Genomic DNA, 23,296 nt, shown 5'->3' with positions numbered 1-23,296 from the left:
AACAATTATTGATTGGGTCATTAAATATCCCCACATCTGAAACCAATAAGGAAGGAGTTGACTTGGAAACCTCCCTTAAGATTGTGCATCAGCTTCCTGCTCCACCTAAGGTGGTTATTTGACTAGTCTGACTGGGAAATGGTACCACAACTGGTGAATTGGCCTTGTCGACAAAGAATTGCCTGTCCTTATTACTGTAGGATGACTTAATAAACAAATGTTGCAGCCTGTGCGTTCATCACACAGTCCCAACCAAGGATGGAATGGCCTCTGTAGAAAGTAAGCAGCTATAATTGTTAAAAAAATACATCTGGTTATAACCTGCTAAGAAGGGAAAGAATGTTACCAATGGAGGAAAATTAATTTAGGATTGTGGGGCATTCCTGGTTATTTTTCTCCTAATCGTAATGCTGATTCCCAGGCTCTGGCAAAACTGAATGGATTATTCAAGGATAAGCACATTACTGGTAATGGCCAGCACAACCTATCGGGCACATCAAGGAAAAAAATAGGGAAAGATAGAAGCTTGCTTAATTTAGCTTCAATTTCCAGAGGTTAAGAACCACAATTAGTCGATGGTTATTTATACAGATGTAATTAATTACACTTTTATATTACTTAAGTAATCTAGCACATATGAAATGGGTTGAATTCATTGAATCTAAAAGCTGTCCCAAGGAACAAAAGCACATGAAATATTATCTAGATTGTGTTAGCACACTTTCTAAATCGCATCACAAGAGATTCAAGTGGAAATCCAGAAGGATTTTCCACACCCCGCTCAATTAAGAGATTATGGTGAAGATGCAATTGCCAATGGCTCACATTCATTGCATAATCATTTTACAAATCATTTGAAGATTAGTATGCCGTGCAACATCAGGGCAAGAAGCATTTGTTGTAACAGTAAGCAATACCAGCTATCTAGTTTATGCCCTGCATGGAATGCCAAATCAGGAAACCATATCAAGTGTTAGTTGGGAATTAGGAATACTTTTGCTTTAAAGAGACGCTGTCATGACCTCCCAAAAAAACTGTAAGACTTAATTTTAAACAATAAAAAAAGTTTTGCCAATTGCTTCCATAAATGTGCCTAGCATATCTAGACGGATGAAAGATCAAGGTCTCTGGATTTCTGAACAATGCGCATATGTTTTTTGTCAATTGGCCCAGCACAAAACTGAAACAGGATTCAACATGTTTACCTTGTTTGAGGTAAAAGGGCCACTGTAGACCAAAGAGGTGTCCCTTCATGCTTATAAAGAATCATGAGAATTCTTGACATCTTTCATTAGTGATGTTCAGAGTGTTATTTGACAAACTTGAAATAATTATTAGATGGTTATTAGCAGGAATATATGTCGGAACCACGAATGATGTAACCACGCTTTCCTAATCAACAAAGTCAGAATAACAACCACGTTGTTACCACGAATGCCTTTACCATGAATGCCTTAACAGTGATTTTTTTGTTGTAAAGGCATTCCTGGTAAAGGCATGCATGGAACGGCATGCGTGGCTCCAGCATGTGACCACCCCCCCACCCCAACACCCCATCCCTAAAACTTAAACTACCTCTGCCCCTAAAACTACTGTGACCCTCCACCCCCTAAAAACTGAAAATACCCCAACCCCCCGCCCGTCCCCAAAACTACCACAACCCCCCATCCCCCCCCAAACTTAAACTACCCCCAACCCGCCCCTAAAAACAAAAAATTCCCTGACCCCCACCCCGCCCCTAAAGCTACTGTGACCCCCCTAAAAGCTAAACTACCCACCCACGAACCCCACCCCTAAAACCAGCCCTAAAAACGAATACCCTGACCCACCACTTCCGCCCCTAACACTACAGTGACGCCCTCACCCCCAAAACCTAAACTACTGTAACTCCCCCACATGCCCCTAAAAACTAAAAATACCCCCACCCGCCACTAAAACTACCGTGACCCCACCCCCCTAAAACCTTAAGTACCTTAACCCCCACCTCAGCCCATAAAACCTAAACTACCCGACCCCCGCCCCTAAAACTACCCCTAAAAACTAAAAATACCGGGAACCCCCTACCTCCCTAAAACCTAAACTACTCTGACCACCAGCCCCTAAAAACTAAAAAGTCCCTGATCTCCCACCCCGCCCCTAAACCTACTGTGACCCTCCACCCCCCTAAAAACTACAAATATCCCGACCCTGCCACCCCACCCCTAAAACTACTGTGACCCCCTAACCCTCCTAAAACCTAAACTACCCAGACCCCCCATCCCGCCCCTAAAAACTAAAAATACCCCAACCCCCCCACCCCTGCCCCTAAAACTACCGCAAGCCCACACCCCCAAAACCTATACTACCCCGACCCCCCCCACCCCTACCCCTAAAAACTAAAAATAGCCTGACCCCACCCCTAAACCTACTGCGCCCCCCCACACTCCCAAAACCTAAACTATCCCGACCTCCCACCCGTCCCTAAAAACTAAAAATACCTCGAACCCCCCTGCCTCTAAAATAGCCCCAGCCCCGCTTACCTAACCGCGTCCTCCTCAGAAGCCGACTCCCTTCTTCTGTGCCTTAACCACACATGTACGTTGTTCTGCACATGGGTGGTTAAGGCACAAAAGAAGGAAGTCGTGGTTAATGTAAGTGTTGTTCTGCTTTTGTTGTTCACAACTTCATTCTTCAGGAGTCGTGGTTCGGGATGCTTCCCTCTATGTAGTCTTTGCAGGTTTGCTTGAGAGGAGTTTTATCACCAGACACATTTAAAAGATCTCAGAGCTCTTCTTTCTTCATTCAGATCATTTCAGAACCATTTTTACGTTCTTTGTTTTTTGTCTCTTACATTTCCGCAGTACCAATTCATCAGTGGTCCTAGGCAGAGTTTTGTTGTGTTAATCTGTCAGTCAGTCCATTCAAGATACGTTTAGATCTTTATCACATTGCGAGGACAATTATGCTGCAAGGGAGTTAGTTTCAATATTTTAATCTCTTGTTCTTTTGAACTTTGTGGTCATCCCTTGACCGGTGTTTTAGAGAGGAGGAGAGAGAAGAGGACCAGGTATTGATAAGAGCAATCAACGGTAATTGCGATCTCAGTTTTAATAATACCTTCTTTGGTAATTAGTCTTGTGATTGCATCCTTTACATGGGTGGACATAAAAGGAGGGAAGTTCAATAGTTGCCAAGTTCTTGTCTTACCATTATAGGCAAAAGTTCCATAAAAAGAAATTGTGAGAAACAGCATTTATAGGAGACAGTATTCCTTTTTATAAAATAGATTGCATTGGTTTTTTTCTAAGAAAAGAATGCCGTTTTTCATGGGGTGGTATGTAAGATGATTCATGTCTGTCAATTTTATTTTCACTAAAAGAAATGTGAATGATTGCTCGCATTTTCGAGATTTGCATTGAATAAGACTTATATGGATGAGTACTATGCTTCTTTTTTTCCTTCTTGAACTAAGTACAATATTCAATAGTCAGTGCATGGGGAGGATGGTCAGAAGGTCTATTATCACCTGTGAGCCATTATGCCAAGTTTGTTAGGAATAATCATGATGATTATTGTGGATTATTTCTTCGATTTTGTGTCTGTTTTTGGACCCTAAACAGTTGGGTGGGAGGCTCTTGAGGGATTATAGAATGTTGATGCGGAAGATGTTAATATCTCAGTAGGGATACTTGGATATGAGCCATTGTTATTTGTTGTATAGATCTTCTGGAGCTTGAACTAATTGTTACGTATTAAGCCACAAGGGAACGTCTTAGAGTTTTAGAGAGCTTGATCTTGATAATCTGTAGGTAATCTAAAACGTCTTGTAGCATTAGATAGGTTCTTTTGGTTTCAAGGTTGGTTTATGGACTGTAGTTGCCATATGGGTGCAGAGAATTTTTTATGGGTCTTGGATTTAAATTTTGCACAATGCTTGTTGTAGTGATATTTGTGTTTTGATCACTGACTTCGTGTCGCATCACTTTGCACTTGGCTTAGCTGTCCACCATCACATTAGTAGTCACCAGTTACAGACTCCATTTTGTATTCAGCTTAGCCTTAGCTTCACTGCCACGTTAAAGGTGCAAGTAGTTTTCAGTACAAAACATGTTATGCAACATGTTTTCTATTCTGCGTGTTCTTTTCTCACCGAAGGGCTAGTACATAACATGGAGGAATCAGTCAGCAAGATAAGAATTATGTTTATGGTACAGCAGGGAACGGTTTAGTTTTGGGAAAGACCCGTTGGGATTTTGGCCAAGTTCCAACGTGTTTCTTTCAAAGCTTACCTAAAATAGTCAGCATTTTTTAATAGTTCTTACAGAGCGGGAGGGTTTTTTCCAGAAAGCTCTTTCCTCGTTTGTTTAAGGTCTATAAGAGACCCAGGTCGACAGTGGGAGATTCAGAGACCTCAATCAGGATTTAGCCGTTGAATGTCTGATATATTTCCGGTGAGGGTAGAGATCTCTCTTTCTCTTTGCGGTCGAACCAGGGTCAACGACTTGCTGGCAGTAGAAAGATGAAGCACCAGACAGGCCCTACGGTGATGCATATTTATTAATTATTTGCTTTGCATTGTGTATGAATATATCAGTATAGGTGTTTGTATCCTTGCATGTATATATTTGCTGTTTATAGATTGATGATTCTTTGTACATGGTCTTACTTCATTGCTGCATATTTTAAAAGTACACTTCCGGCTATACAGGCCTTCTTACACGAGCCTTTCCAAAAGATATAATAAATGTCTTTTTGCAGATTAAGAGGTGCATTCCACAGAATCTTTTTAACTCCTCTCAGTGTGTGTATTTTGGCTCAGTCAGCATTAAAGAACACTTGTGTTTGGCTATTGAGGAATTTGTGCGTGGAAGGTCAGAGGAGGGTACTCATACTTCAGACAGATGCATATCTGTTGTATCTTACAGTGATTTTAAGTAGTTATGGTCATGCCTGGCTTTGTTTGATTTAGGTAAGGAGAGAGTGCTTAGGAGGGAATGGGTGATGTGACAGTAAGATGTATAAGCAATGTTAGCTATAGTATGTAAATGGGTAAGGTTGGGATTCAGGATAGGAGATGTAGGCTTCATAATCCTTTAAAAGTGGGGTGATTTGTGGAATACGTTGACTGAGCTGAAACTGGAACAGATAATTCCTATTGCCCTTTGTGTTTGAGAGGACATCTGATTAGTTAGTGATAGTTTTTTCTTAACACTCAAGCATTCTAAAGTGTGTATTAACATTGGAGATTAGTATCAGATGCCCCGTACCTTCATGTTGCAGTTATGGTTTAACAAAATGTTAATTTCTCTTTAGGCTGTTGGAGTCCGATATGGTGAACTTCTTACCATATGGGTTTTAGATTATTCTAATGTGTAGCAGATTAACCAAAACATTGGACTAGATAAATGTCTCTTGTGCGAAGAATGGGTAGTCAGTTTTCCTTTTTTTACTGCAAAAGGAGTGGTCTGCAACAAGTGTTCTGGTAATTCTCGTAGTATTCTGTGTCAAGTTCTTTGTTGCATACCTTGAAATATTCAGAGGATAGATGGTTATCGATGTGAGTGAGGTCCACCTATGATAAGTTGGTTTGGGGTGGTCTGTGGGATCATGAGGTGGGGGGGGTATGGATCATGAGCTCTTTTATCTGGGGTGAAAATAATTTCCTATGAAATCCTCTGTGCTTTTGTTATCAGCTAAAATGCTTTCAAAAATATTACTCGTACTACACATTGTTTGTCGTTTACTTCTAAATCCTATAGTTTACATGTGCTTGAATTGCTTTCTTTATGTTTAGATGCTTCAAGAGATAGACGAAAGTTTTTATACAATGTTGCATTGAAGCCTGTAAGCTGTAGACCTCCCAGGTAAGAAAGAACATGATTAAGTTGGAGGTGTTTTAATTTGGGAACATGGACATTTAAGAAAAAAGCACAATATGTTCTCATAATATGACAAGGAAATAGGTTGTCTACAACTAAAAATATAGTTCCCTTTGTGAGTACATGAGAAAATATTTGTTAAGTGATCTGGTATGTTGCTTAGCTACCAGAACATGTGCCCTACTGATCTCAAAGGCCTCACCAAATAAGGTTGTGAGCATACACACATATATGCATGTAAGTTTCTCAGACTCCCTTCTCTGCCTCTGTTGCCCATACCAACCCCCTGCTATGCTACCTGCCATGCATCACTGCAGGTAACCTACTGCCCCTCCAGCCTTTGTTGTTGTTATTGATGGGTTTTGTTTATTTCTCTCTCCACGTACAACGAGGTTTGCGCCTCATATATTGTTATTGACAGAATAGTGCCCATAGTGCACAGTACCTTACAGAAGTGCATGGGCGTCAGTTAGTATCCTGAGCATGTGGTCCCTTCCATACAACACGTATACACCAGTAGTGTTGCTCACCGCATGTCTGCTTGGTTGTAACATTTGTAATTTTTACTGTGCTTTTGTTACACTCTACTGTATATTTGAAATTGGTATAAAGATATCCATAAGAGTCAGCTTCAAAAGACGAGAAAGTGAACTATTCAAAGGACTGTACAGGTATTGTTTAGTTCTCACAAGACTCAAGTTTAGCCCTTTTTGGATGAAATATCTCTAGTTGTTTTTTTTCCGTTTTTTTCTGATATGGATTGACCACAACAGTTAGAAGTAGATAATACTTGCCCCTCTGCCCTTCATGAAATTGCCATTTTTGTTTGTTAGTTCAGAAAAGCAGGTTTGTTATTACCATAAAATGAAGTTTTAATTCTATTTGATGTTTGCCATTGCTTAATAAAAGAAACTAAAATGATGACCAAACATAAAAAAAAGAAAAGAGTAATCTGATGTTTCTTATGACATAATAAACCCCAAAACCTCAAAACATTATGCTTTCTTTTAATTTCAGCATACATCTGGCATACATTTCAGCATACGTCTGGCTCTGAATGCTAAATTCAGCATACATCGCATGTGCCTGCTTTGACCTGAGAGTTTTGACCCTCTAGATTTATCTGGGAACAGTTTGCCCTCACATGTATTCTTAAATGTTATGCTGATGTCTGAGTAGCATTCCAGTTTCCCCTCTCTCAGTATAAGGTTGTAGCTATAACAAATGTGAATAGGATATAAATAGGATGTATGTAGATGTTCATTGAATGTGCTATTTATTATACCTTTCAACATTGGGAGGGTCCATGAATCACAATATGCGAAGCTTTGCGTAGATCGTGTTACTCCTTCTCTCTCAATACAGTGATAATACATAATATATTACTTTGTCTGCTTAGATAGGTATTTTATGTAGTTCTTTTATGTGCATTAGTTATAGAGAAAGGTATTTAAGCAGTCAGAACACCCTCTCACTGCATTAGCTTGTGGTGTGAGCAATGAAGATCTGTGCATTGTAGTAACAAATGTTAGATCTGCTTGTATTATGACAGTAGCATGTTTTATATTCACTTGAAAATGTACAGATACATACGGTTTAGCGAATGCAATACAAACTATAATAAACGCCCCCACTGTGCACGGCTGTGTTGGGTGCAGGGCCAGGCCTTCTGTGTAGTTATGATTAGGTCAGAGTTTAAATTGAAGAGGATCTTTTTTGCTCACTTAATAATATTGGTGCCGTTCAATGAATCTTCATGAAACCTCCCAAAACAAAAAGTACATGCTCATGGCAAGTTTCGTGCAGATCTGTCAAGCAGAGGGCATGTGACATTTCTTGTTTTATCTCCCACAGGAATCTTTGCTCCTCCAAAAAAAGATTAAAAACCCTCAATGGATTTACACTAAACGTGGTGTGTAAGCAGAACTTTACTCAAGGAAGTTATCTGCTTGAGTAGGTGTGTAAATCTCTTCATTAGTGTTCGAGAAATTATTGTTTAAAAGGTGTTCAAGCCTGGGGATGAAGAGGTTAAAGTTTAGAGCTATCTTGACAGTTGAAAGGTACATTTGGGGTGCAGGGTCTGTGCCCAACCCCATAGTGTGCAGGTCCAAAGGCTATGCGCATTGGTGGTGTAGGTGTCCGCCAACCCTCCCAACTCACATGGCAACGGACACCTTTCTTCACTTTAAAGAATTATGACTGAAAAAACAAAGGTTATCTGAAAATGTCAGTTAAAACATACTGTTTTAAATGAACAAAACTACTTAAATTCACCAGTTATAGTTATCTCAAATATGAAACTTGTGGCCAAAGTAAATATAACTCGCACCCTCACCATGCACTGCTAATTATCTAAAATATTACTTTTCTCATGACATATTCTGTGACATCATTGATAACAACACTGCAACATCTGAAATGAAATGACAAGTACTGTGTGCGGGCGCATGGCAGGGTGAGCCTTGTGAGGTAAACTAGCCTGCTTTACAGTCAGATGAGACCCTAATCGTGGCTCATCAATGTTGGACGCAGGTACGTTTACAGCATACTGTTCAGTGTCATCTTGTTGCAAGTAGGGAATCGACAAGCTACCTTCATTGATGATTGACAGTTTAGAGGCTTTCGAAATAAGCATGATTGTACCATTCTTTTTTTATATTTCTGTCGAGCATGACTAATCAGATATTCCAGCACAGCTCATGGATAAGCATTCCTTGTACCAAATTTTTGTCTCCTGGAGGAATATTATATCTCCTTTAAGTCTGTTACAGTATTCCAAGATTTTCCTACATTTTACTGGATTATTCAGACTCCTGTTATTGGGCAGGTTACCTTTAACAGATGAATAGTGTTTGTTTTGTCAATGGTCATGATCTGGTTTGTAATCAGAGAATTGGACCAAAAAGTATACTGTGATGTGCATATTGAGTTGAAAAATCGACTAAATGATTAACGTTAGGATACAAGGAAGAAAGTCAGGAGACTTTGACAGAGTATACAATACTAGTAAAAGAAAAGTAGGGAAAACAATTCTCCCAGGTGTTGTAAGCAGAGTCCCATGAGTGAAGGTTTACTCAGGACTTTGTGGGAACCACGCAGTGGTCAACCCCGCTACTTCAGCTAAGCATAAAGTCATGTGTGGCAATAGTGATTGGTGGACATATTTATAAACCAGAATGTATGGAGTCAGGCAGCGATTATAAGATAACAGGAGGTGTTGCACAACCTCATGGCAATAAAGGCATTGAAGACGTCAACATATGTTGTGAAAAGTAACCAATATAACAGTGAGCTATTGATATACAACAGGCAGTAATGACCAATTAACAAACTAAAGATTAGCCGTTCAAACAACGAGGAAGCAAAGAATTGGCAAATAAACTTAACAATGCACACATACAACGTTATCAACAACACCTGTTAACTTTCAGGGCAATTCGAACCATATAATAATGAGCCCTGGAGTCAGTGAGGCAAGCCATAGAGAACAGCATAGAAAGCCTAGGAAGACCTTGGAGTGACTACAGTTAAAAAAAGGAGACAAGTGCAATACCAGGTCCATCTCAGGTTGGAGTAGAGAGGAGCCAGAGGCAGCATTGTTATCATCCATACTTGTTTTAACAGTGTTTTCAAGGAAGGAGCTCAGCTATGAAGATTAGGTTAAGATCATAGTTTTACCCTTGTGTATTATTAAAAATTTTGAAGGGCCCACAAAGGAGTCTTACATTTATCTTTCTGTTAGTGTTTTCCATAGGCCACAAATTGTTTCCCCTAAGGACTGTATCCCTAGAAAAGTCCTGTGTTATCAAGATTTTCCCTACTTTCTAGGTTAGCGGATTAACTTTCCTCATGTGAGTCAAGATACTCTGAGTGCTGTTGACGCAAGGGTTTGAAAATAATTAGACACCGTAAGGTGGAGTTCTTAGGTTTAACAATGGGAATCTGATGTGCGCAGTCCAGTATAAAGTCTTCGGTGAAAGTAATGTTCAGCATTGAAGGAATCGTTTTTCCCAAAAGGTTATCATTGACTAGGAAGTTCTTCTGCTCCCTCAGGGAGGCCAAATATCCTAAGATTACTTCTTCTATTATGATCTTCCAGGTCAGTGGTGTCCCGTTTTAGAGAGGCTACTACGCATTCAGTCTTTACTTAATGTGAACATTATTGCGATCCTTGCCCGCATTTGTGAGTCTATCATTCAGATATTTAATATATTTCTTTAAATCTGCTACTTCAACCCGAACGAGGTCAGTGTTAGTCTTGGCGCTCTGCGCAATGTCGTTTACAGCATTCGTTTTTTTTTTTAATGGCTTCCAGCATAGTTGAAGTTTCAGCTTTGTCCTTGATAGGAGAGTCTTAAATCGGGGGTTCTTGTATGGATCTCTTTGAATTTCCTTAACCCTCCATCTCTTTGTGATCTTTGATTTAGCCATATTTAAGGTTAGAGGGGCCTGGAAATTATATTGGTGCAGTTGCCGGTAAGGGTGGCTTTGTCATGATGCCTGAATAAGGTTGATCACTGTAGGATCAAAATACTCTCAGGTACCTCAGAGACAGTCAGAGTTGGTTATGTAGGAGAAGATGTGGTTAACATGGAAGCTGACACTAGCACATTTAGTGATCAGTACTTGGACTCATTTGGTGGGTATGGTTGCATGGAATAAATACTTACTCTATGCTCCTCAAAATAATACACTGATGGGTATGTTTACAGGCAAAGCATGGCATTGAACTAGATCTGATGATGGTTGGAAACAGATAGCCATTTACATAATCTGGAGATGGCAGCTCTAATGGATCATAATGATTGTGTCCAATTCAGCTTTCATGCAGCAGCTCCTAAGATCCCCAGTACACAATAGAAGGAGAGCCATGGAACGAAGCACTCCGGCACAACGATAATGCACCTGCAGTTGTCAGTGTGGGACCATCAGTAAGGCAGGTGGAGCAATAAAAACAGGCAGATCACCACTCCAAAGGGTGTTGTGGCCCTGTTGGGGTGTTTGATGTTAGGATGCCGCCTTCTTGGAAGCTTGTCACTCTGTGGTGGTCACAGTTCAGTGAGGCTGGCTGGAAGGCCGCAGCAGCACGGGTATAATGCACTCTATACGTACTCCGATGGACATTCCATTAGGAGTTGAAAGGATAAGTCTTCTTTTGACCACAACAGATGATGAAATCTCTAGCATGGTCATTGGAATTTAGCCAAGCACTGCCATCTTGGGTGGATCCTAAACCATGCACCAGAAAAGGGCTAATCCTAAAAAAAATTACACGTTATTTTTGTATTCTTCTCTACATTACTTTGATTCTTTCCATATTAGCACCTTTATTCCAGTGTTTACTTGGGGTGTGCAACTTTGTTCCTTTCTATGTTCAGTTTTGTGTGGTGGACCATAGACCCCACTTGGCGAGGCGCTTCACCCCTGGAGTTAATCCCTTCTCTCTAGATGACAGAGATTTTTTTTGTTTATTGAGCAGCATCCCTCAGCTGTGTAACATTCAATTATCACATATTTGGAGTGAAAGATATTATATATCACCTGCGAGTGAGGCACTCTCATGCAACACTGATTAATGCTGGTTGGCCATGTTCATCTAGCATTGGCAGCAGGCTTGACATTTGGCAAAGCCTCTGATCATGGACTGTGACCATTACATCATGCGTATGACGAAAGGTATGGCCTGAGCTCCTTAAGACCCTGGAGGCGCAGTGCATCCGCTTGACCAAAGTCTGTATTATGGGCCTAGAGGTTTTAATTTTGAAGTCTGCGGCCTTCAGATGTCGAACAAATTGCTTTTTACAGGTGGAGAGGTTTGTAAACTACAGATGTTCAGTAGGTTATTTTAATCTACAATGGTGTACTTTGATCAAAACATGATAGTTTTTGCATGAGGATATTCATGAATTGCAGATTTGCAGTTAATGGCTTTTATACTTAATGCTGCTTAAGAAGCACGCCTGATTGCAGTATTTTTTGTGTACTTTGAACCACATATTGTAACATTTTCCCATGCCTAGACTGATTTGAGAACCTCCGCTTGATGCAGTCTTTTTTTATAATGCATTTTGTCATCTATAGTGAGATATCTGATTTTATGGTCTGACAGTTGTGCATTATAAGTAGTTTTTTCTATCATTAAGGTTATTTTCAAGCTAATATCACTTTTCAGCTAATTTTCAAAATATTTTAGATTTTTTTCATCCCTTATACAAAATACATAGTAAGACAGACGTAATCATAAAGAAAAAAGTTGGTCAGGCAAAAAAAAAAAATATCCAAGTCGCAATGCCATTAAACATTTTTCTGTAAAGTACAAATACAGGGTGTAAACAGCACAAACTCCTTTCCCGCAGAGAACAGATCTGGTCTTGTATACCCCAGCAACTTTGGTTTGAGCATGTATTAGGGAAAGGTGCGATTACAGATAAGAGGTCTAGGCTCAGATCTTATGGAATCAAATAAATAACTCTGACTATAATCGATAAACATGTCATAATATTTCACAAAATGTTAGAATAAACTGCCAGCGTGCAAGAAAACAAGATAAGAAATCAAAATGATACTGTCTGAAGTCATGGACACCTACCCAGGACCCTGAGTACACTTGCCTTCTATTCAATATTTAGACCATCCATCCATTTAGTCATTGCTGACCAAATTCTCCTCCCCCCCCCCCCCCCCAGCACCGCTTCTTATGTCCCTTAAGTCTGTACAAACTTAGTTCCATATTATAAACTAGCAGAAATCTAGTTCTCCATATTTGAAATGTAGGAGGATCTGCTTTCAGCCAGTCGAAAGCAATGCATAGCAGAACGACAGCCATGGTGCTAAATATAAGGTACGTTTCCTTCCTTACAGTCACATTCCAATATCCCCAATAACATCATTGATCATGTAAGCCAAACCTTCCTCTAGTTGATATGGCTAAGAAATTTGCCTGTCCCATGTAACAGAGGCTTTAATGTGGGACAGGCAAAGAACATATGAATAATCTGGGCCTGTTTTGCGCCTCATTGATTTATTTTACCATTGGAACCACCTCCCCTCTTAGAGATTTTAGCCGGGTGTAATATAAAGTTCGATGGCATCTGTCGCTGTAGATACGCATGTTCTGCAATAGCTCGCCATCTGGTGTTGGGCCGGAGTGTTACAAGTTGTTTTTCTTCGAAGAAGTCTTTCGAGTCACGGGACCGAGTGACTCCTCCTTTTGTCTCCATTGCGCATGGGCGTCGACTCTATCCTCGATTGTTTTTTTTCCGCCATCGGGTTCGGACGTGTTCCTGTCGCTCCGAGTTTCGGAACGGACAATTAGCTAATTTCGGAAGATTTTCGTCGGTATTGTTGCGTTCGGGATCGGCGTACTTACATTCAACACCGCATCGAAGATCGAAGAGCTCCGGTGCCCTTCGGGGTAGTTTTTTCGATCCTCCGTCGGGGCCTGGTCGGCCCGACCGCGTGCTGAAGAACGCCGATGGAACGGACCCCGTTTCGTTTCTGCCCCAAATGCCACAATAAATACCCCTACACAGACCAACACTTGGTCTGCAACCTGTGCCTGTCACCTGAGCACAGCGAAGACACCTGCGAGGCCTGTCGTGCGTTCCGGTCCCGAAAAACACTCCGAGACCGTCGAGCCAGAAGACTTCAGATGGCGTCCGCACCGACAGCCCAACGGGAGTTCGAGGAACAGGAAGAGGAAGGTACCTTCTCGATCCAAGACTCCGACTCCGAAGGATTCGACGATACACAAACCGTGAGTAAGACGTCGAAAACCACACAGAGACACATTTACAAGGCCCAGGGGACGCCACTGCCACCAGGCCATGGCTCGACCCATAAATTCGGTGACCGACCATCGGCACCGAAAAAGGCCCAAACAGTGCCGAGATCGTCCGACTCTGGTCGAGACACCGGCACGCAGCCTTCTCGGGACCGAGAAAGTGCTGGAGACAAGCCTCGACACCGAGATGCCGGTGCCGACACGGCTCGACGCCGAGACAGCGGCACCGAAACAGATCGACGCCGAGAGGTTTCGGCCCCGAAAAAGAAAAGAGTCACCTCGGAGCCGAAAAAACACGCAGACAGGGTTTCGATGCCGAAACAAACTGCAAGCGACCCAGCTTCAGGCTCTTATACAGAAGAGCACTCGCTAACCTCCCAAATGCAGAAGCATAGGTTTGAGGAAGAGCTGCAACCAACTGATGTGGACCATACGCAAAAGCGTATCTTCATACAGCAGGGGACAGGAAAAATAAGCACCCTTCCCCCCATTAGGAGAAAGAGAAGGTTGGAGTTCCAGACGGAACAGACACCACAACCAAAAGTGGTGAAAAGAGTTACCCCACCACCCTCTCCTCCGCCTGTGATTAACGTCTCACCAGCACAAACTCCATCACACTCCCCAGCTCACACCACCATGAGCCAGGGTGACCAAGATCAGGACGCATGGGACCTATACGACGCCCCAGTGTCAGATAACAGTCCGGAGGCATACCCTGCGAAGCCATCTCCACCAGAAGACAGCACCGCGTACTCTCAAGTGGTGGCTAGAGCAGCACAATTTCACCACGCAAGCCTCCACTCAGAACAGGTCGAGGATGATTTCTTATTCAACACACTCTCCTTCACCCACAGCTCATACCAAAGCCTGCCTATGCTCCTTGGTATGCTCCGCCACGCAAAAGACATCTTTAAGGAGCCGGTTAAAAGTAGGGCAATCACACCAAGGGTAGAAAAAAAGTATAAGCCGCCTCCTACGGACCCGGTTTTCATCACTACACAGCTGCCACCAGACTCTGTCGTTGTAGGAGCAGCTAGGAAAAGGGCCAACTCTCACACATCTGGAGATGCACCACCCCCAGATAAAGAAAGCCGCAAGTTTGATGCAGCTGGTAAAAGAGTCGCAGCACAAGCTGCAAACCAGTGGCGCATCGCGAACTCCCAGGCACTACTTGCGCGCTATGACAGAGCCCACTGGGACGAGATGCAACATCTCATTGAACATCTGCCCAAGGACTTACAAAATAGGGCAAAACAAGTGGTTGAGGAGGGACAGGCCATCTCCAACAACCAGATCCGCTCCTCCATGGACGCTGCAGATACAGCTGCACGGACAATTAATACATCTGTAACTATCAGAAGGCATGCATGGCTCCGAACGTCTGGATTTAAACCAGAGATTCAACAAGCAGTTCTCAATATGCCTTTTAATGAAAAAGAACTGTTCGGTCCAGAAGTGGACACAGCGATTGAGAAACTCAAAAAAGATACGGACACTGCCAAAGCCATGGGCGCACTCTACTCCCCGCAGAGCAGAGGGAATTACAGCTCATTCCGTAAAACGCCCTTTCGAGGGGGGTTTCGGGGTCAAAGCACACAAGCCAGCACCTCACAAGCCACACCGTCCAGTTACCAAGGACAGTATAGAGGAGGTTTTCGGGGACAATATAGAGGAGGGCAATTCCCTAGAAATAGAGGAAGATTCCAAAGCCCCAAAACCCCTACTACTAAACAGTGACTCACATGTCACTCACCCCCTCCACACAACACCAGTGGGGGGACGAATAGGTCATTATTACAGAGCATGGGAGAAAATCACTACAGACACTTGGGTTCTAGCAATTATCCAACATGGTTATTGCATAGAATTTCTACAATTCCCTCCAAACATACCACCAAAAGCACAAAATTTAACAACACACCATTCCAATCTCCTGGAGATAGAAGTGCAGGCACTATTGCAAAAGAATGCAATCGAATTAGTGCCAAACACACAAATAAACACAGGAGTTTACTCACTGTACTTTCTGATACCAAAGAAGGACAAAACACTGAGACCAATCCTAGACCTCAGAGTAGTGAACACTTTCATCAAGTCAGACCACTTCCACATGGTCACACTACAAGAAGTATTGCCATTGCTAAAGCTGCACGACTACATGGCAACTTTAGACCTCAAGGATGCTTATTTCCATATACCAATACACCCATCGCACAGGAAATACCTAAGGTTTGTATTCAAAGGAATACATTACCAATTCAAGGTACTGCCTTTCGGATTAACAACCGCACCAAGAGTCTTTACCAAATGTCTAGCGGTAGTCGCAGCACACATAAGAAGGCAGCAGATACATGTGTTCCCATATCTAGACGACTGGCTAATCAAGGCCCATTCGTTAATAGAGTGCTCAAATCACACAAATCATATCATACAAACCCTCTTCAAACTAGGGTTCACCGTCAATTTCACAAAATCCAAAATTCTGCCACGCAAGGTACAACAATACCTGGGAGCCATAATAGACACATCAAAAGGAGTAGCCACTCCAAGTCCACAAAGAATTCAAAATTTCAACACCATCATACAACGCATGTATCCAACACAAAAGATACAAGCAATGATGGTATTACAACTCCTAGGCATGATGTCATCATGCATAGCCATTGTCCCAAACGCAAGACTGCACATGAGGCCCTTACAACAATGCCTAGCATCACAGTGGTCTCAAGCACAGGGTCACCTTCTAGATCTGGTGTTAATAGACCGCCAAACTTACCTCTCGCTTCTGTGGTGGAACAACATAAATTTAAACAAGGGGCGGCCTTTCCAAGACCCAGTGCCACAATACGTAATAACAACAGATGCTTCCATGACAGGGTGGGGAGCACACCTCGATCAACACAGCATACAAGGACAATGGAACGTACATCAAACAAAACTGCATATCAATCACCTAGAACTTCTAGCAGTTTTTCAAGCACTAAAAGCTTTCCAACCAATAATAGTTCACAAATACATTCTCGTCAAAACAGACAACATGACAACAATGTATTATCTAAACAAGCAGGGGGGGACGCACTCCACGCAGTTAAGCCTGCTAGCACAAAAAATTTGGCATTGGGCAATTCACAACCAAATTCGCCTAATTGCACAGTTTATACCAGGGATACAAAATCAACTCGCAGACAATCTCTCTCGAGATCACCAACAGGTCCACGAATGGGAAATTCACCCCCAAATTCTGAACACTTATTTCAAACTCTGGGGAACACCTCAGATAGACTTGTTTGCGACAAGGGAGAACGCAAAATGCCAAAACTTCGCATCCAGATACCCACACAAACAATCCCAAGGCAATGCCCTATGGATGAACTGGTCAGGGATATTTGCTTACGCTTTTCCTCCTCTCCCTCTCCTTCCTTACCTGGTAAACAAACTCAGTCAAAGCAAACTCAAACTCATATTGATAGCACCAACTTGGGCAAGGCAACCCTGGTACACAACGCTGCTAGACCTATCAGTGGTACCCTGCATCAAATTGCCCAACAGGCCAGATCTGTTGACACAGCACAACCAAAAGATCAGACACCCAGATCCAGCATCGCTGAATCTAGCAATCTGGCTCCTGAAATCCTAGAATTCGGGCACTTACAACTTACCCAAGAATGTATGGAAGTCATAAAACAAGCCAGAAGGCCATCCACCAGGCACTGCTATGCAAGTAAATGGAAGAGGTTTGTTTGCTACTGCCATATTAATCAAATACAACCATTACACACAACTCCAGAACAGGTAGTGGGTTACTTGCTTCACTTACAAAAATCTAACCTAGCTTTCTCTTCCATTAAAATTCACCTTGCAGCAATATCTGCATACCTGCAAACTACCTATTCAACTTCCCTATATAGGATACCAGTCATTAAAGCATTCATGGAGGGCCTTAGGAGAATTATACCACCAAGAACACCACCTGTTCCTTCATGGAACCTAAATGTTGTCCTAACTAGACTTATGGGTCCACCTTTTGAACCCATGCACTCCTGCGACATACAGTTCCTAACCTGGAAGGTGGCATTTCTCATCGCCATTACTTCCCTAAGAAGAGTAAGCGAGATTCAGGCGTTTACTATACAGGAACCTTTTATACAACTACACAAAAATAAAGTCGTCCTAAGAACCAATCCTAAATTTTTGCCAAAGGTTATTTCACCGTTCCATCTAAATCAAACAGTGGAACTTCCAGTGTTCTTTCCACAGCCAGATACCGTAGCTGAAAGGGCACTACATACATTAGATGTCAAAAGAGCATTAATGTATTACATTGACAGAACAAAAAACATCAGAAAGACTAAACAACTCTTTATTGCATTTCAAAAACCTCACGCAGGAAACCCAATTTCAAAACAAGGTATAGCCAGATGGATAGTTAAATGCATCCAAAGCTGCTACCTTAAAGCTAAACGACAGCTGCCCATTACACCAAGGGCACACTCAACCAGAAAGAAAGGTGCTACCATGGCCTTTCTAGGAAACATCCCAATGCAAGAAATATGTAAGGCAGCCACATGGTCTACGCCTCACACATTCACCAAGCACTACTGTGTAGACGTGTTATCCGCACAACAAGCCACAGTAGGTCAAGCCGTATTAAGGACATTATTTCAGACTACTTCCACTCCTACAGGCTGATCCACCGCTTTTGGGGAAATAACTGCTTACTAGTCTATGCAGAACATGCGTATCTACAGCGACAGATGCCATCGAACTGAAAATGTCACTTACCCAGTGTACATCTGTTCGTGGCATCAGTCGCAGTAGATTCGCATGTGCCCACCCGCCTCCCCGGGAGCCTGTAGCAGTTTAGAAGTTACCTTCAATTATTTATATATGTATCATCTCAACCTTAAATAGGTGCATACTTAGTCACTCCATTGCATGGGCACTATTACTACAATTCAACTCCTACCTCACCCTCTGCGGGGAAAAACAATCGAGGATAGAGTCGACGCCCATGCGCAATGGAGACAAAAGGAGGAGTCACTCGGTCCCGTGACTCGAAAGACTTCTTCGAAGAAAAACAACTTGTAACACTCCGGCCCAACACCAGATTGCGAGCTATTGCAGAACATGCGAATCTACTGCGACTGATGCCACGAACAGATGTACACTGGGTAAGTGACATTTTCATTAAAGACTGTCTTGAAGTGCTGGCTTTTCAGACTAGCTCGTGAAAGAACATTTTCCCAAAGTTCAGGTGAGTCCTGAAGTCACAGCCGCCCTTTTCCAAGTGAAAGACCCCATTTCAGATTTTGGGCTTCAAGATCATCTTTCTGGGTGCATATTAGTAGCTCATATAATGAGCCTATTCTGTATTTATGCTTGACCGCCTCAAGTGGTGGTATCTTGCTCATTTATACCAGATTGTTTTGGTTTTTAGTGTTTTTTTTTTTTAAGAAAATCCTCAATCTGTAAAAACTTTAAAAAGTCCAGCCTAGGCAGGTCATAATATTCTGTAAAGGAGCTGAGCTGAGATTCGGTGTACAAGTCACCCAGTATCATAATACCATTCTGCTGACAGTTTCCATCACTGCTCCTTAAAAACAAATGGGTCAAAATGATGAGGCAAGAGTAGGTGTATAGAAATGTATCCTCCGAATAGCTAGACAGCATTTTACCTGAGTCCATATCTTATACCCTGCTTTTAAAACCTTAAACCTAGTTTTCTTGTAATAACTTGGCTCTGTTTTCCTCACCAAGCCCCCTTTTGCCTAAGATCTGATCCCCATTTCATAGATAAAGCGGTTTTCTGCAGTATCAATTACATCTACCTCACCTGTTATTAAAATTCCCATGTGTTGTAAAATACATGTCCAATAATATAAAGTGAAGTTGGGTACCGACCATCCCTCTCGTACTCTTGGAAGGGTCAATTACTTCAGGGCCCTCCCAGGTTTTGTGTAGCCCCACAAAAAACTATTACCAAAAGACTCCAGCTTTGTCAACCAGGCCTTGCTAGTCTCCAGCCAAATGGACCAGAAGAGGTAGAACGCTTTTGGTAAAATATTCATTTTTAAAACATTACATCGACCCAGTAACGAGAGATTTAGATGATGACTTCTATCCAGCTCGCGTTTAACCTTAACCAGCAATGGAGCCATGTTTAACTCCATCAGTTGATGTAAAGTGACAGTAATTCTAATCACCAGGTACACTGCATCAGAAACTACCCCCAATCCCTTAACTCGGCCAGCTCCATGCAAACTATTTGAGTTGTGTCCTTATTCAGCTTGTAGCCTGAATATATCCCAATTTCTTTTGCCAGCCTCTTGATTTCATATACCGCCATGCCAGGATCCATAGTAGCCACTGCCACATCATCTGCATATACAAATACCTTATATTCTACCTGATTCTGGATAACATATGTAATAGGAGTACATTTCTCAAGTTTAGCTTAAAAAGTATCTATATAGAGTGCAAATAAAGGGGAGCAGAGGCATCCTTGCCTTGTTCCTCAAGAAATACGTCTGATTCCAGGCCACTTGCTTGAATCTTGGTGGTCTGAGACTTGTGTGTGGTTCCAATAGCTCCTAACCCCCCCCCCCTAAAGCCTTTCCATTCCAGAACAGCCCACAAATATCGCCATGAAACACAGACGCCTTCTCTGCGTCTAGTAGGATCAATCTAAAGACGTTCCTTGTACTTTGGCTAAGTTGAATAGCATAATAACTCTTCTAATGTGATCTACTGTGCCTCTGCCAGGAGTGAACCCATGCTGCCTGTATGATACTAGAGGAAAAATGACCCTTCCCAATCTTTTTGGTACCACCTTAGCTTACGTTTTTCTGTGGCAGTTTAGAAGAGAGATTGGTCTGTAAGAGCCAGGAGAAAACTGTGGCTTGTCCTTCTTCTTAAAAATCACAATATTCGCTGTTTCCAAGCAGTGTGGAACTTGCCCTTTTTGTGCCTCTTGAAATGTTAACATATCATGCCTTAATTCAGGAACAAATGCTGTAAAAAAAGAAATCCAGTGGGAGGATGGCAGGACCAGCAGCCTTCCCTGTAACCAAGGAGGATATGGATTCAAAAAGTTCTTCCAATGAAATTGGAGACTCCAAAGTGCTTTGATCTTCCCTGCTCAGCCTGCATGTATTTAGATCCCGTAACAATTACCCATATCCCTCTACTGGGGGCTCTAAATCCTCTGAATATAGATCCTCATAAAAATCTCAAAACTTTCATGTCTACCGGGGCCTCCACCATTCACCCTTCTGGATCTTTAATAGCCGTTATTCCCCTTCCCACTACTTTCTGCCTGATCCGTTTAGCTAATAGTCTTCCAGTAGCCTTGCCATACCATGACATTCTGCCTTATACATGTAATATTTTTCTGCCAGCTCTTCACTAAAATACTGGTTTATTTTAGCTTTCCAGGCCACTATCTCTTGGTGTGGTTCATTTACATCTTAACCCCCAATTAGACCTTGGGTCAATTTCCCAGAATAAGTTCTCGTACAGACCCCTAAATTCCACCTGCTTCCGTTTCCGTAAATGTAGACTGAAACTGAGGGTTCCCCCCAACTCCTGCCTTTAAGGCATCCCAGACGATCCCATTGGCAGCCATCCCCCATTAGTAACAAAAAACTGCTCTTACCAACAACACATATTATCTAGATATAGTGGTTCTGCCAGTAACTTCCTATCAAATGTAAAGGCCTCACGAACTCTAATAAAACCTGCTACAGGGATTTTCATAAGAAAATAATTGTTTTCTGATAGTACTCTCGGGAACATTTCTATTTTAGATTAAGCCACTAATCCTGAAGAGATAAAAAAAATATTTTTGCTCCAACTTTTTATGGGGAAAAGAATAATAGGTATACCAGGGTCTAGGGCCTTATGCTTCTCGCAAACATCTATGAGGCCATGATCCATTATTAATCTCTTCAGGGCTCTGAAAAACATTGGTTTCCTTCCTAGTTAATTCCCATCCCTGGTTAGATTATTATTAGTCTCGAGATGAATATTTAAATCTGCACAGAATACCAGAGGAAAAGGCAATGAGGCTAACTCTGTATTCAGCACATCAAACACATTTGTCTCAACGATATTTTGACCCTACACGGTGCATAATATAAACCAGACAGTACCCAGACAGTACTTAGGAGCATCCCATCCACCCAGCTTATCCACCAGGATACAGCCAGGGGTGCATATTGGATTTTTGGCCACACCTCAAGAAATTAAACCCTGCTGCATACAGACAAGCAATGTCAGGCCCAAATTGTTGAAAAACTCCAGTTTTCTCCAAGGAATGTGTGTTCCCTACAGACAAATTATATCTGACTGCATTGCTCTTAAAGCTAGCACAGTTCTTTTCCTCTTGTTTCGGTCATTCAATCCACAGATATTGATGGTGCAGATTTGCAACTTATGACCCATCTTTTTGTTTCCCTCTCGATAGAGTCTCTAAAACCTTAATGTTGCTACACTTCCAGACCCAAACAAGACTGCAGCCTACTGAATTCCCCCAGCTGGAGCACCTCTTTACAGTAGAGCATTTCGTCCAGCACTAAGCTTTGTTCCACTGATTGTTTTCCAGATTGCTTTATACAGTACATCTTAAAAAAAGAAAAAAGATTCTGCTACCTTGCTTACATCTATTGTGCTCACTGCTTTTTACCCCCACCCAAATAGCCCCCACCCCTCACTCTCTCTATTACTTTAACCCCCCTGCTGCCCCTTACCCTCACCCTTCTGTCCCAGCCACACCTGCGAGGCCACAGGACCACCCTGGTCCATTCACGATGCATTGCCCTCCCCCAGTCCCGAACCCCATATGCCTCTAATCTTTCTCATTTACAGGCGGACACAGGCTGCTCTTTTAGCCCATTTACCAAAGCCATAGACAAGATTACACTGCATAAGCAAATTAACCAAGGCTCAGGGTTTCCAAAAACTCCTTAGCCTGAACTTCTGAAGTGGAGAAATGAAACTTATCCTTCCCAACCACTTTGAGTTTTGCTGGATTTAATAAAAAAAAAACTGCCCCCCTTATTTTGAAACATTAGTATTAGTTGCTGGAGATGCATCTTCTTTCAACTGTAGCTTGACACTAATCTGATCTAACGAAGAATTCATACCCTTTGGCCAAACGTTTCCAATCTGGGCCAGCCAAGTCCCTAAGAGCCTGACCCAGCAAAACGTTATTCAAGCAAATCAGCTGCCCTGGGTTTCGAACCTTCTTGCCCAGCTGAGCTCTTCTGTTTAAACAGAAACCTATGGGCCCTCTGCACTCATCCCAACAAGTCTATTCTCAGGGTCTACAAGATTTAATTGGGTGTCGTCAACATGGGTTTTCAGCAAGTCATTTGCTTCCTTCTGTAGGGATGAGTCATCTTCCAACTTTGAAATTCCGTTCTAAGTTTCTCCTATTCTCTGCGAATTCAGAACATGATTTTGCTACCCGACATGACATTCTGCATTTTACTGCAAGCTGATTGCATTCTCCAGCTGTCCGTTCCTGTCTCATCCTGGTGTTCCATGATACTTTGATAGATAGTTTCCATTGATATTGCTCCTGGAGCAGTTTGGACAACCTTGGACCCCTCCTGGGCCACACCTTCCAATCTAGGAGTAAGAGAATATTCCCACT

The 23,296-nt window shown here is 42.2% G+C and overlaps 1 protein-coding gene across 3 annotated transcripts in view; it reads left to right on the top strand.

Moving 5' to 3' along the window:
* BRCA2 (BRCA2 DNA repair associated) overlaps positions 1-23,296 on the top strand; it is a 584,634-nt gene that overhangs the window by 203,896 nt on the left and 357,442 nt on the right. For all 3 annotated transcript variants that reach the window (XM_069205562.1, XM_069205563.1, XM_069205564.1), the window contains one exon: positions 5,774-5,843. In XM_069205562.1, the coding sequence (XP_069061663.1) occupies positions 5,774-5,843 (70 nt within the window). The remainder of the gene's footprint in view (positions 1-5,773; positions 5,844-23,296) is intronic.

The sequence above is a fragment of the Pleurodeles waltl genome, chromosome 8, assembly GCF_031143425.1.
Source record: "Pleurodeles waltl isolate 20211129_DDA chromosome 8, aPleWal1.hap1.20221129, whole genome shotgun sequence".
Classification (NCBI taxonomy): domain Eukaryota; kingdom Metazoa; phylum Chordata; class Amphibia; order Caudata; family Salamandridae; genus Pleurodeles; species Pleurodeles waltl.
Note: the sequence above shows the minus strand (reverse complement) of the source record. Positions and strands in the feature narration are given on the sequence as shown.